This window comes from Ischnura elegans, chromosome 9 (assembly GCF_921293095.1).
Source record: "Ischnura elegans chromosome 9, ioIscEleg1.1, whole genome shotgun sequence".
In the NCBI taxonomy this organism is placed as follows: domain Eukaryota; kingdom Metazoa; phylum Arthropoda; class Insecta; order Odonata; family Coenagrionidae; genus Ischnura; species Ischnura elegans.
Genome location: NC_060254.1, coordinates 70,498,887 through 70,513,309, shown reverse-complemented (window position 1 = coordinate 70,513,309; position 14,423 = coordinate 70,498,887). Strand labels below are relative to the sequence as shown.

Below are 14,423 nucleotides of genomic sequence, written 5' to 3'. Positions count from 1 at the left end.
ATCACATAACAAGCTTCATTCCTGTGAAGTCATGGTGACCCACTCATAACCATTCGTAAATTGGATGTACAGTCAGTCATCTTCCTATGCACATTCGATTTACGAATTTTCAGAGATATGAGCATTCGAAATTTTCAAATTTCGAATTTGGCGCCTATATATCTATCTATTCGGCCAATACTACGCGGTGTGGCACTGGGAAACTCTCCCTGTAATAACAATCTGAACAAGGTATCATTGAATCCGGTGTGAATTTAGGAACTGTTCAGCGTTTCGCCTGTTCTTCGTCACCGGAGCTATTTTTTCGGCACTGGATGCATCGCATGCCCCACTAGATCAGTTCGTCACAATCGTGAACAGGTGCATACGTGTAATACGCAGTGTTGCATTCTGCAGGATAACCGTACTCCTTGATAACTTGCATACAGTCCAGCTGGCGAGAGCTGTCCGATTATGTCACAACAGGAGAGGTGGATAATCCTGTGCCATCACGGTTTAAAGCCAATCACTGTCCCCCAAACGCACCTCACACCCTCCCCTAGTCATACAACGTTTGTCAAATGCATAAATGGAGCACCAAAATAAGCCTGAGCCACCAAAACAAGCCCTTTCTTTGAATCACCAAAACAAGTGATTGTTCCTCTAGGCCAGGGGTTCCCAAACTGGGGGGCGTGGAGAAAGTCCGGGGGGGGGTTTGTAACACCCAAATGAAATAAATTAAAAAATTACAAAAATAATTTCCTCAGATCTTTGAAATAAAGTCTTTCTAAGTTTTCATAATTGTTTTTGTAAAGTTTCAATAAAGTTGTAAACTTTATCAAAGAAGGTTACAGTTTTTAAAACTACAAAACACACAAGAGTTCAAGGTTCTCAAAACCGTCCCCCTCCATAGCAGTTACTGTCAGACGCAACGGTAAGTCAGTTTTTCATGTAATACTTGTTTTAATTTTCATCATACGTACAATTATTGAATCTTTCCATTCTGCGTTACTGCATTCAACAGTGAACAAAAAAATCTACCTACTCACCGTATCAAGTAGGAACATACTTGTACGAGTACAAGTACTTGTACAAGTAGGGTTGGTATGTACGGCACCGTGGAAATAGGGTATTGCAAAATGGAAAGCTGACATGTGTAGCAGGGGGGGTGTGGTACAAAAAAGTTTGGGAACCCATGCTCTAGGTCCTTCACGCTTGTCGTCCCTTCCGGTTCTTTTCTTCACGGAACCCTTTGTTAGCGTTTCCCTTTCTTACCTGGCAGCCTTGCCCCCTACCCAGACGTAGACCATTTTGTCTGTCATTGGACGACTCTCGGCGGCCGGACAGTAAGTTTATCAACCTAGGAACAAGGTCTTGGAACGCATCTAGTTCGAATATCAGACTTAATGTATTCGGGAAGATATCAACCCCCGATTGCGTCATGCCGTCATTCTTCAGTTGAAAAACTGAAACGAATTTTCCTGTTTATACATATTTCCGCGTAATTTAATCGCGTTTATAATATACAGTTTTTTTTTTGACAATTCCTAAAAGAAACGTTCCTACGAACTTCATTATTACGAACCTCCAGTTTGTCGGTCCGGTGAACTTCGTAATAACAAGAGTATACTGTACTTGTTTCATGACTGTATGCATCACATATCCAGGTTTACTTTCAATTACCTATGTAACTCAAACCATTCACAGTTTCATATGTTCTACTAGTTGTCACAGTTACGTAATCCATAAAAGTAAAGCTAATAATCCAGGTCCCTTTCAAGCACTTACATTATGTTCAGCACTTTTTACATAAATAATTATACTAAGGAGTTGCCAAAAAACAACTATTAATTTCTATAAGAATAATTAACTTACTTAAGGCTTAAAGCATATGCTGATTCAGAGGGGTTTGTTGGACCACGTGGGCGGATTCGAACCAAGTACGTTCCATCCTTTTCCCTTTCTAGTAGAGCAGTGGCTCTTTCTCTGCCCATTTCACCAACGAACCAAAGGTGGAGAGAAGGACGTGGAGGATTTAAAGTAATTTGGCAGTGGTCATCATTGGACGAAGCTTCCTGCTTAAAAAAAGACAAAATTAATTTTCTGTTAAAATGAGAACATACAAGGTAGGGGCACACATAAGGGAGGGCCCAGGTTGTCTTGCACCCTCAAGATAAGAAGAAAATTACTAGCAATAAATCTGTTTACAGTATGCCACTTAGAGATCTCTAAGCACTTTCTGTTAATTTACTTTTATCCACTACTATGACATTTTCTTGATCTTTTTTACATAAAATTTAATTTAAACATAAAATATCATGGGTTGCACGTATTAAAAAAATACTTAAACTATATTTAAATTTATCTTGCCCCCCACTCTCCCAAATATTTTCTTTTTACACTGCTGATGTAAGTTGTACATCTTGACCAAAGCAGTATTTTATGATTAACAATGTCTTTTACTAAGCTGTTACTCTACAGTTACTTATTAGAATAAAAAGAAATAGAGGAAGCTTTTGAGCCCTAAAGTTTGGTAGATAGGGAACCTCAAGGAAATGGCATGTGCTAATAATTTTATAACTATTGTTTTTAGCATTCATTTTCCATGAAATGTGAAGAATATTTCGCAAAATATATTTTTGAAAACCTTTTAAACTTGATCCTGAATTCCCAGAAGTATAAAAAAATTCTTTTTTTGATCAACAGCTGCAAAATTATGAAATGATATCAAAAGAGTGATTGACATTTTTCCTTACAGTGTTTCTACTAGTGATGGGTTGGTTCAGTTCTTCAATTCTTAGTTACACCTATTATCAAGTTTCGAATCAGAATTAGAACTAAAACTAAAAAGATTCAATTGATGCAAAAGCCGATTTGAAAACTTTTCACACACTGAAAATAAATACTTTGGAATAAAGCCTCTTAAAACATCTTACTTATTCACTTTAAATAAAGGATTCATGGTGAAATAAAAACACAGTACTATTCCACAAACTTATATTTTTGCAGTCTACTAGTTTCGACGTTTACACCGTCATTATCAAGACTAACTTGATAATGACGGTGTAAAGTTAGTTTGAGTTAGTCTTGATAATGATGGTGTAAACGTCGAAACTAGTAGACTGCAAAAATATAAGTTTGTGGAATAGTACTGTGTTTTTATTTCACCATGAATATTTCATCGTTCCACCAAGTAACGCCCAAATCTGTTGATTTTATTTTTAAATAAAGGAATTAATGAGAGTCATATGTAAAAGGAAGTATTACCGCATGAACACTAAGCAAGTGCAAATAAACGAAAAAGCTTGCACATCTCTTTTTCCAGTCAAGTGTTCAAGATCTAGTACTAGAGATTAATGCCGTCAAAAATTAAGCTACATGTTAACTCATTTAAGATTTTCATCTGCAACAATAAATGTGGTACATTGATTTGATGCTCGCAGAAATTTCTATCATTGTTAAAAAAAAGAAAAATTCTTTAAACCTATGGCAAGTTAAAATTCAGATACTAGTGTGATCATAAAGCACAATGATGAGACAAATTATTTCATCCGCCTCTTATAAACCTTCCGACTTTCCACCGCATGTCATCCATTGCAAGTGTTGTGAATTTAGGAAGGTGAGCAGTTGACTGCACCATATCCCATGAAAAATCACAAATTTGAAAAAAATGCAAACCATTCTCTTCCAGATAAAATGAAAAAACCTCTTACCCAGGACGAAATATTTCCATGAGCATGGGCACCTTGCTCCGGTGTATATACATTGATTAGGTGGGAGTTCACATTGGCAGGAAGCTGATGCGAGGTAGGCAAGAATGCTGAAGACGGCAAAGGAGGGCGAGGAGGTAGCTCAGGGGGTATTTGTCCACATCGACCCGAATTGGGGATGCAGTGTTTGTGGACGGAAATCAAACACCTTTCACATCGGTAGCCCTGAAACACCATGAAAGGAAAACAATTGTCAATCGCTTAATATTAACCCCTATAGTGCCAAGGGCCCATCTATCAGTCGGGTTTTTTGTGCACTAACTCCTTTTATTTTTGTGTTTCACGTAGCTTTGGTAACTATTTTCAGTATCTGTCATGCTTTAACATACCCGTAAGTATTGGGAGCAAATAAAAAGAAAGTTTCCGAAAATGCATTTTAGGTTTTACGTTAATTTTTAAGCACAAACCTACAAATTCGCCAAAAGAAAAGCCCTGCCATTCTTCAGCATACCGAGAAAAATAGGCTGGCACTAAAGGGGCTAAAACTTAAATTGGTATATAACATGATCAAAAAATTAATTTAGGGAAAATCCAGTAATGATTACTAAGGTTGCAAAAGAGAAAATAGATAGTCTTAAAAACATTTTAAGGACTCTATCTACCTCTATATCTTTAGCCTGAGCCACTTATACCTTAGGCTCCAGGGAGAACTATGATGGAGTAGGACAATAGGGAATGATCCAAAACTTCGAATGCTTCAAAAGGTTCAATTTTAATTGCAACTCAACCAATGGATCAAAAAAATAGCCAACAAGAAACTGACACATCCAACCTCAATGTCAAAATTACAATTTCAATTTAAAGTACTAAGATGCACACAGTATATTGCATGCAGGTTAATAGATCCAAATACTCACCTGAAATAGTATACCTTTGAGGAACTTGTTACAGTGGTTGCACGTTGTTGCCCGATCAACTGTGCGCATTTGAAATTTGTGATCAGTATCTTTACAGCCTGATGGATTTATATTGTCACTACAAAGAAATAAAAAAAAATTAGCATTTTTCCAAGGGAAACAAATGTTTAAATGTGTACATAATTAAATCAATGATTCAACTTTAAGAACTACTAGCAGCAAATGAGCAGAATGTCTAAAATATTTTTTGAAGAAAAACCAGGGTGTAGAAGAACTAGAGAAGGGCCACGGCAAAGTTAGAAGGATGACATGAAAGAGGACTAAAGGAAGCTTAAAATAAAGAGGTGGAGAAATGCTGTAAACCAAAGGTCTTCAACCTGTGGACCCCCGGCCACATGCGGCCAGCCGGCTAATTTCTTGTGGCCTCTAGAGGCTAATGAAAATATTGTATCACGCCACTCAATATAAAATACAGTAGATTCCGTTTAATGGGTCCACCGGTTACTTGGGGCAGCCGCTTAATTGGGACAGATCTTGAAGAACAGAACCCAATAGAAGAATATCTCAGAGTATTCTCCGCTTAATTTGGACAGCATACCGCTTTATTGGGCCATGAGTCGGCGACATAGACTCTATACTCGCGACGAAATCAATTTTTTTTGCCTTCAGAATACTATTTTTATATTTTCCTCCTTTGATTTACTCTTATTTTTCACAAATGTTCCTATTCTTGCCGTATTTTGAAAGTTCTTGTTGTTATACTATCCACAAGAGGATAGGACTTAGTAAAAGACATTCATCCAGCGTCCCCTGAGGCTGTGAAAAATATTTTAACAAAAATGTTATAATTATTAAAAATGATAATAAATTAACTGAAATCACTGATTTATTAATTAAATTAATAGTTTAATAAACTTATGTTGCATTATAAACATTATATAGTCTTCTTTCTACCATTTCAAAGTTTTTTATGCCCATTTACAAGAGAGTTCGCCTAATTGGGGCAGCCGCTTGATTGGGGTGAAATCACAAGTCCCGATATGTCCCAATTAACCGGAATCTACTGTATATATTGACACACTAGTCAAATATAAACAATGTTAAAAATGGCATTGATTGATTGAGCTTCTTAACCAATAAAGATTACTGCATTTTGAAATTTTATGCTTTTTTAAATGATATTGAAGTGGCGGTAAAGTGACGTGGAGCCTTGTGGCCCTCCGGATGATGTGAAATCGATTTTTGGCCCTTGCATTAGCCTTTCGTCAGGCGCAACTTGTTTAGGCGCAATGTGCCTGAGAGGCACAGATGTGAAGAATCATTATTGACTCATAGCATGGCTTAGTGGTATACCTTTAAAGTTTAAAGTAAAATTATTAATGCAGTCGAACACTTACATGAAGTCATTTGTGCTATGCATAGACCCCTTTACATGCCGTCATACAGCCCAGGACCAATCCAGCGAGGTGCGATTTAATGTGATCTTTAGGCTATTAAGTGTTATTATATGTAAAGTATTTTACCATGTGAATTCTACAAGACAAGTGTGTTTTATTTTGCTAACTTATTTAGATAATGATACTTTTATTTTGCTTTATTGTGCCATTATTTTGTTGAACTATGCAATATAATCTACCACAGACCTTTCGGCTTAAATGTGAAAAGAAAAAGGCTGCACAGAACACGTCAAAACAAAAAGCATCAAGGGTCTATGCCGCCTTGAAAAAAAAAAAAAAAAAAAAAAAACAACCTTGCACTTTGCCTGTCAGATGCATTACGCCCGACGGATGATTAAAAAAGGTTGAAGACCTCTGCTGTAAAGGATGGAAAAGGAAGGTGGGAAGATAATAAGTAGGATACAGTTCTGCATGGGTGGTAAGAAAACCGTTAAGGCCGAAACACTTCATCAGAAAATCATGACACATGATGGTCTGGTGAAGATAATCTTTGAAGGAAAATAAGATGGCAAGAATAACAAAGGGAGGCCACAGATGAAATGTAAGGAAGAGGTGCTGAAGAATATGGAGGAGAAGAACAATATTATTATTATTAAAATTATTATTATTATTATTAGAGTGAAAAGATAAGTTGATAGGAGAAAGGAGTGGAGAGCCATGACAAATCAATCTTAGTATTGCTGAATGGTAATGATTACCAGCAAGCAAACTTACAGAGCATCGGTAATTGCTTTTATCCATTTCCTCTTCAAATCTTCAGTGCGAGCATAGAGAGTGTACGCTGTTTTTTCAGTCTTGTGATAAAGGTACCATTGATAACTCCACCTTATATTAGGGTCCAATGTACGTCGGCCTATTTCATCAGCTACTTTATACTCCCAGAGACGCAAACACTCACGGAACTTGAACTGATCACCCTGAAAAATAATAAGAAAAGTCACTTTTAATACTATGTATACATATATATATACAGAGTCAATATGTATGTGCTACGAAAAGTCATGAGCATAACCTAGCTATCAATTTTAGCATAGATAACTGAAATTGATAAAAGACACTTCTAAATATCCTTGATTTTGCATGAAAAGAACATAGAGGGGATGAATATAAAATTTTAAAAGGTGCACTTAAATAGAAATCGCAGGAAAACATAATCCAGGGTCTACAGTAAACATACTTTAAATAGGTACATACACTACAGCCTCCATTACTAATTTCTTAGATTATGCACTAATCACACTTCTCCAGCCAGTCCCCTCCTCAAAAGCTCTTCCTTTCTGTCCCACTTCTATCCTGCATTTTCTACCCTTTCCCCCCAAAAAATTATTTCTGAATGGATTGGGAGAACAATGCAAAGACAGAGAAAACCAAGTAACAATTACCAAGAAAATGATCACATATGGATTATCTCTCTTTTTCATTATCCATTTTAGCTTGCCCTACATTATGATAGATATAGTAAACTATTGATTATACGAAGCAGGATATTATGAAATTTTCGATAATACAAAGTGAAATAGTGGTCCAGGCGAGAAGCCTATGGTAAATACACGGTGGTACTCGATAATACAAAGTTTTGATTACACGAAATGTTTTGAAATTACGAACAATGGGCTTGGTCCCCAGGAGCAAATGGCATTCGTTTACGCAATCTACGGCAAAAAATTTGTCAACAAAACTAGTTATTCCGGCGAAAGCAGCAAAAAAATCAGTGCTTCTGACTATGGTGCATCAAAGTGTGAAATCGTAAATGAAACGCAAATTTGGAGGGAAAGGGTTCACCTAAAAACTTATTGTAGGAATCGAGGAGACGTAGGAGTTCAGTAAAAATATTGTGGCTGACACAATACATCGCTTTGACAATACTTCGTAGTTTAACATGCGAGGAAGGTCATGTGTGGTATTTCTTACACTCCTACTTCAGCCCTATATAATTGAATCATACCAAGAAAATGCTGCAAGTCCATAAAATTGCTCAAATTTCAATTTTCTTGCTGGAAAATAAGCGACCTCGTGACACCACTTTTCAAATCAATAGATACGAGGAAAGAAGAGAATTAAGTCCCTCAATGATAAAGGAAATATTTTTCAAATTAAACTTTCATTTTAGAGACATCATTATATTTCGGAGGGGGAGAGGTCGCGGAAAATACTGCAGTTGTCAATGACTGGGAGAGGAGATGTAGTAAAGTATCACAGATGATATAACACTTTACACACAAGCACATACTGAGGGTAAAATGGCTCCTCTATTGCCAATTTGAACGGAGATTTGACGCTACTGTGCATTAAGTTTTCACAAAATTACCTCGCTATCTATACACGAGGGAGGCGGTGTTTGGCTATCTTTCATCCTGGAAGCATTGAATAGAAAGGTATGGGCTTGAACTAAATTCATGAATGAATGTGTAAGGGGCTTCAGTCAGTGCATAGCTAGTGTCTAAGCTGCAAACAGTGGGAAGACGTAGTGGCCAGGACTAGACATGACAGCAGTGACGACGATGATGACAGTGAGGAGAATCTTGAATATTAGGCTCTACATATTTACCATCAATTTATTTTGCAGGCTACACGTAATGAAGAGGCACTTTCAGCTCCAACCATGAACTTTCTTATAGCACTCCTATTAGTTCCCCCATTCTGAGAGATCTTTCTCTCCAAAACCTTTTTACTCTCTCCTACCGCCTTTTGCTGATCTTCCTGACACCCAACTTACGCATCCCGAACCCCCCTCCACTATCATTTCTCCCCTTCCCTAGCAATTCCCACCCATCTCGGGTGACAGAGCTTCAGTGTGTCATAAACAAACAAGGTCCCCACAAGTAGTCTCAGGCAAGGCTCAAGGCCCTTTACCCACCCCTCGTCCATCCGCCCTCTGAACCTTTCCTTATCCTACCCCCACTTCCTCAACCAGGCAATGTTTTGCTGCTGTGGAGAAGGACATGGTTCATCTCTACCGGCAACAGGGGTAAGTTTCTAACTGGAGAGAGACTGGAGAAGTATTTTTCATTATCGGGGAAATGAAAAGGAAAACTTTGTCATCCACATTCATTTTATTGGCTACGACCCTTATTTTGTCATTTCTTGACATATTTTTAGTCTGTCCTTGCTCCCATGAGACTTGGCAGATTAGCTTGCCCTCCCACTCCGTTCTGGCAAAGATACCGCTGGGCTACCTGCCTCGCCAATTCCTTAATTGACCCTAATAATTTTAACCAAGGTAGGAAGCACGGATCACATATTGGGGAAAACTAAACGAAACACCATCTTTTTTAAATTGATTATTTTATGTTCTTGGGATTAAAAAATTAGCAATCTGCTTAATATTAGGGAAGATTGAGCCAAAACCTGACATCAATTTGAAATTATGAGCTTATTTTTTCCTTTTGTAAACCTACTATAAACATGATCAACAACTTTAAATGATGCCAGAAATAAGTCTTGTTTTGGGCTGATTATTTTCTAAAAATCTTGTAATTTAAAATTTTACAATATTGGTTTACTTTCGTGAACTCTTGAAAATTATATCTCAATACATTGTCTATCTTTAGTTTTTATTCTTCATCGTATTTAAAATGATGCCATGTAATGCTGGTGTAGAAAAAAGATGTTTTAGTGTTAGCACTAGAAATAGGTGGAATTGCATTTAGCGTGGATGGGAGATAGAAAAAACTAAACACAGTGGAACCTCGTTAAAGCGAGTACGGGATATAGCGAGACGCCCGCTATTACGAGAGATAGCCGATGCACCGCCAATTGATCCTATAATAAGCATGTTAAAAATTTCGTTTTTATGAGGCCCTTTAGGTGTTGGCTCTCGCCATAGCGAGGGTTTCACCGCCGGAAAAACTTACAAAACTCCTTAATCTCTGCACTTGCTAGCGATCTGTTAGAAATGAAGTTAATGGAGTGCTCAGTCTCAAATTTATGTGGTAAACTGTCTTTCGATAAGTAAGTAGTTAATTTTGGTGAAAATATTGTGGCATTAGCATTCGCGAATGCTTGATCTTCTTTTGTTCCTCGGGCGACAGAAAGCAGTCGTCAGCATACCCGCACGTCCATGAGTTGCATGAATAGTAAGCATTTGATGAAACACACCATGGCCAAAAAAACACCAAACACGTCTAAGCGAGAAAATAAAGGAGTAATATGAGGTATATTGGCTATTATTTGCACCACCTCCGGTAAAGCGACAATTCGCTATAGCGAGAGTTTATTGGTGCACCGTGGGGTGTCGTTTTATCGAGGTTGCACTGTAATGATCGAATTGAATTCTTCTAGGGTGTCTGTCCGAGTAAGGCGCTCCATCAACCTCTCTGCCAATGATTCAATCAAAGACTTGTCCATCGTCATCAATGCCTCTCCTCCTTGCAACGCCTTTTCCTCTCAGCAGACTTTCAATAGAAATTAGTTATTTGCTTTGTCCTTTCCACGCTACCATTTATTTTACGATAATGGCGCGACTAATTTTTAGCGCTAACATAAAAAAATCTTTTCCCTAAATTAATGATACTTCGCACATTGGAAATAAAGGAGTAAAACTTTGTCAGGTTCACTATTATATTAATATGGCCACAACCCGGGTTTCGTAACGTAGTTACATCTTAAGGTGTAACCGGTTGGACCTGAAGATTTAACGACGTTACCAAACCCGGGTTGTGCCCACATTAATATAATAGTGAACCTGACAAAGTTTTACTCCTTTTTTTCCAATGTGGAGGGGTTTCATAAAGTCAAGCCTGAAGTTCTTAGTGATACTTCACATAATTTTCAATACGATAGAGAAAAAAATATGAAAACTAATGAGGTTAAGGTATACATTTTGGGGTATCATTTTAGGGAATTCGTGGAAGTTAACCAATACTTAACCTAAATATCTTGAGAAATGATAAAACATATGTTGTAGGAAAAAAAATGAATGCGGATAATAACGTTTCTCTCTTTATTTCCCCAATTATAAAAGATGCTTCACCTGCTTTTCTCTGGTAGGAACCTTGCTCCTGTCAGCATAAAAGAAGAGAGACTTATTATATAAACATGGCACCTCACTCCTAGCATCAATGGCCTTGATGGCAAATAAAAAGTCTTCCATTTTAACATCCGCAAAGATGATGGAGCACAGCAGCTGGACGGAGAGCCTGAAAAGAATTTACTTCAAATATTCGCTGGTAGAAAATCATATCCTACGTAATTTATGATTGTAACTGAATCATAATGAAAATAACTAATTAAAAAAATCATAAATTCTTCTGACAATACGGAAGGAACTACAAACATACCTATGAAGGTTATTTATGAAACAGACTATGAGCCAAGTTTTTTTTTCTTGTCACTGAGCGATAGAGGGCGTCACAAATGGCAGTTAGGTGGGCTGCCATTAAAAATTTTGTAGGCGTTGGAAACAAATATCTATTTTATGCATAGATAATAGTGATGGGTCGGTTCGATTCCTCGATTCTCGGCCAAGAATCGGAATCGAAAATGAGTACTTGCCAATGTGAAAAATCGATTCCGATTCCAGTAGTATTTCAAACCACAAATTTAAATATGACTGCGTTTCCAACAGTCATTTGAATTTTCGCGCCGCGTTATCGTAACAACAAAACACATTATCTTCTAGGGATTTGCGAGTACTCGAAAGTTCGAGTAGAATCGAGTAGTTGGTACTCGACTCGAGTATTTCGAGTAGCATTGCAAATGTCGAGTCGAGTAAGTTACGGTTACATGGCTTTCGAGGGTAGTAGGTTCAGTAATCTGCCGACAGGAAGCGCTATCATGAAACTCATGTAATAATACTGTTTTTAAATCCGATAAGTCATTCCAATGCCTTGGCTTGGTAGTTTCACCTTGCCGAATACACTATAGTTGTCGATTTGGGCGCCGAATATCTTTATGCCAGCCGCGGCGTCCGATCGTCTACCGACCCGGCGCACACCGGTCCGAAATCGGAGAAAGCTGGAATAAAGTCCAAAATCACCTTTTTGGGGATAGAGACTTGAAACTTAGCGTTAATACTCATAAATCATTACCAGATATATACTTCAATGCCATTTTACCTAAATACGACGCTTTAGTGATGATGCAGTGGCCCAAACATGACCAACTTTTCAAAACCACACGCGATCTCGTTAATCCTCAAAAATTTTTAAATTTATCCAGGTGGTGTTGCGTTAATATGATTTTTATGGAATAAAAAATGCAATATTCCTATCACTTGGTGCTTTGTCTATACTTCCAATGACTTTTGGGGATTTTGGCTTTCATCTGTCTGGTTTACAACGCGAAATGGTCGACCCGTTTTTCACTTGAAATTTGACATAAAGTAGAAACTATCTTTCGTTTACGAAAAATATAACTCGGAAAATTTGAACCACAATATAAAGTAGAGATTTCTAAAGGGTACTAAGCAGAAATCTTGGAAAAAAACTTATGCGAAAAAGGAAAAAAGAGCTACACGCCGCGGAACTCGGTAACTGAGGCCGATTTTTCAAGCTTTTTAAAATTTAAGTCTTGAAAATCGTCATTTAAAGCCCGGATAATCGTCTTCATTGACTTAAAAATTAAACTGAGGGTGTTAAAAAGGGTTACGTATAGATCGACAAGACCATTTAACGCATTACTCGAGTGAAAATACTAAGGATTGGATATTTTACGGAACCATCCCACGCATAAGAAATATGGCTCGGGTATTGAAGTGAAGTGAAGAGATTAAGTCGGCATGCTTAAGAGAGAGGAAAATGAACTGTTTCCTCGAAAGGCAACAACCGATACCCTTTTTCGCTCTCCACCTTCGCAGAGGTGAGTCGCGCGGAAAGCAGAGTTTTCACATCACAAGGCATCTTTTAGACATTTTTATTACTGCATCCGTCCGATGTGATATTCATTGGTAGCATTTAGTTTCTTTCTTGAACTTCAAAAAACAAGAGTTTTTAAGGTTGATTAAACGACGTGAGAAGTATGGATATTTTTGGCTCCACAAAACTAAAGCTAAGTTCTTTAGTTCATTTGCTTGGGCAACTTGAGTTCCATGAGGATTCAAGATCCATGAAGATCGATGATATACTTCAAGTTTCCGATAACTTGCAATTTTGGGAGGAAAGTACTTTCCCAGTCACACAATTATGTAGCAAAAGGCAATTTCCTGCAGACAGTAATACTGTAACATGGAGACGTCAAAACCTGCTGGCTGGAATAATTGGTTTTTCTGCTTGAGAATTTGAAAGGGGCAAATATTACATGATTTATACAAGTAGTATTTAATCTTAATTATAACTGTGAATATGACTTTACTCAGGGCTCTCCCTTGTAGTTATAAGTGGTCTTTTTCTTGGAGCCTATGTCGTCGGAATCGATGGAATCGGTATCGGTAGAATCGGAATCGAAATGTCAGAATCGGAATCGGGATCGATAAAATTTTGGAATCGATCATCACTAATAGATAATAAAGTAGAACCTCGGTTATACGACCCTCAGTTATACGATGACCTCACTTATACACCGATTTTTTTGGTCCAGTGAATAACCCCATATAAACCCATGTATTTCCAACCTCGGTTATGGAACTTTTCACTTATACGACGACCTTGGTTATGAAACTTATTTTTCCAGTCCAATGAGATAAAATACCTCACTTATACCACTTGCCAGATAACTGCTCTACGGGAAGATTGCTGTACCTGTGCCGATTTTAGTCACAGGAACGGGAGTAGTATGTGCTCATTACATAGATATTTCAATAAGGAATAATAAGTTTTAGTAATGAGCGATGCTGTTAATTAGATATTAATTTATCTGTAGTAGATGATTGCTAATGCGGAATAACTATCTCTAACAGAGATTGTCTAGAATTTTCCATGGTGATGTTTTCTGTTGCTCCAGCGAAATAATGCCTAAATGAACCGTTAAAAATCCTCGCGTATCAAAATTTTGGCTTCCAAGGTCGTCCAAAAAAGATTATCGTATTCACAGTATGGACGTAAGTCGATGGTGATTCAACACGATGGTAATAAGTGATCTAAGCACAGGAAAAATCTTAGTCACGGAATATCCCAGGTGCCAGTGGCGTAAGTAGGAATATGCTTTGGGAGGGATGGTAATACCTGTGGAGCGGCTACCCCCATTTCCCCTACCCCCCAGGCATCAGGGATTCCCGGAAAATAAAAAAAAGGCATGCCTGTAAATATGTTTTACATCATTTTGCCACTTAAAATTTAGCTTTAAGCAGATGCAGTTGCTGTATATCAAAGCCAGACAATTGTTTTAAATATTTTTTATTATTTCTCTGAGGCTTTGGAGGGGGATCTATCCCCTCATTCCCCCACTAAAATTATCCCACAGCCAGGTGCTCCATATTATCTATG

General features: G+C 37.6%; 1 protein-coding gene across 4 annotated transcripts in view; it reads right to left on the bottom strand.

Moving 5' to 3' along the window:
- LOC124164874 (protein vav) overlaps positions 1-14,423 on the bottom strand; it is a 47,075-nt gene that overhangs the window by 6,982 nt on the left and 25,670 nt on the right. For 3 of the 4 annotated variants that reach the window (XM_046542092.1, XM_046542094.1, XM_046542095.1), the window contains exons 11-14: positions 6,778-6,980; positions 4,607-4,724; positions 3,693-3,914; positions 1,855-2,057 (exon numbers count right to left, since the gene is read on the bottom strand). In XM_046542092.1, coding sequence (XP_046398048.1) covers positions 1,855-2,057; positions 3,693-3,914; positions 4,607-4,724; positions 6,778-6,980 — 746 coding nt within the window. The remainder of the gene's footprint in view (positions 1-1,854; positions 2,058-3,692; positions 3,915-4,606; positions 4,725-6,777; positions 6,981-14,423) is intronic. The other variant, XM_046542093.1, reaches the window with a different exon arrangement.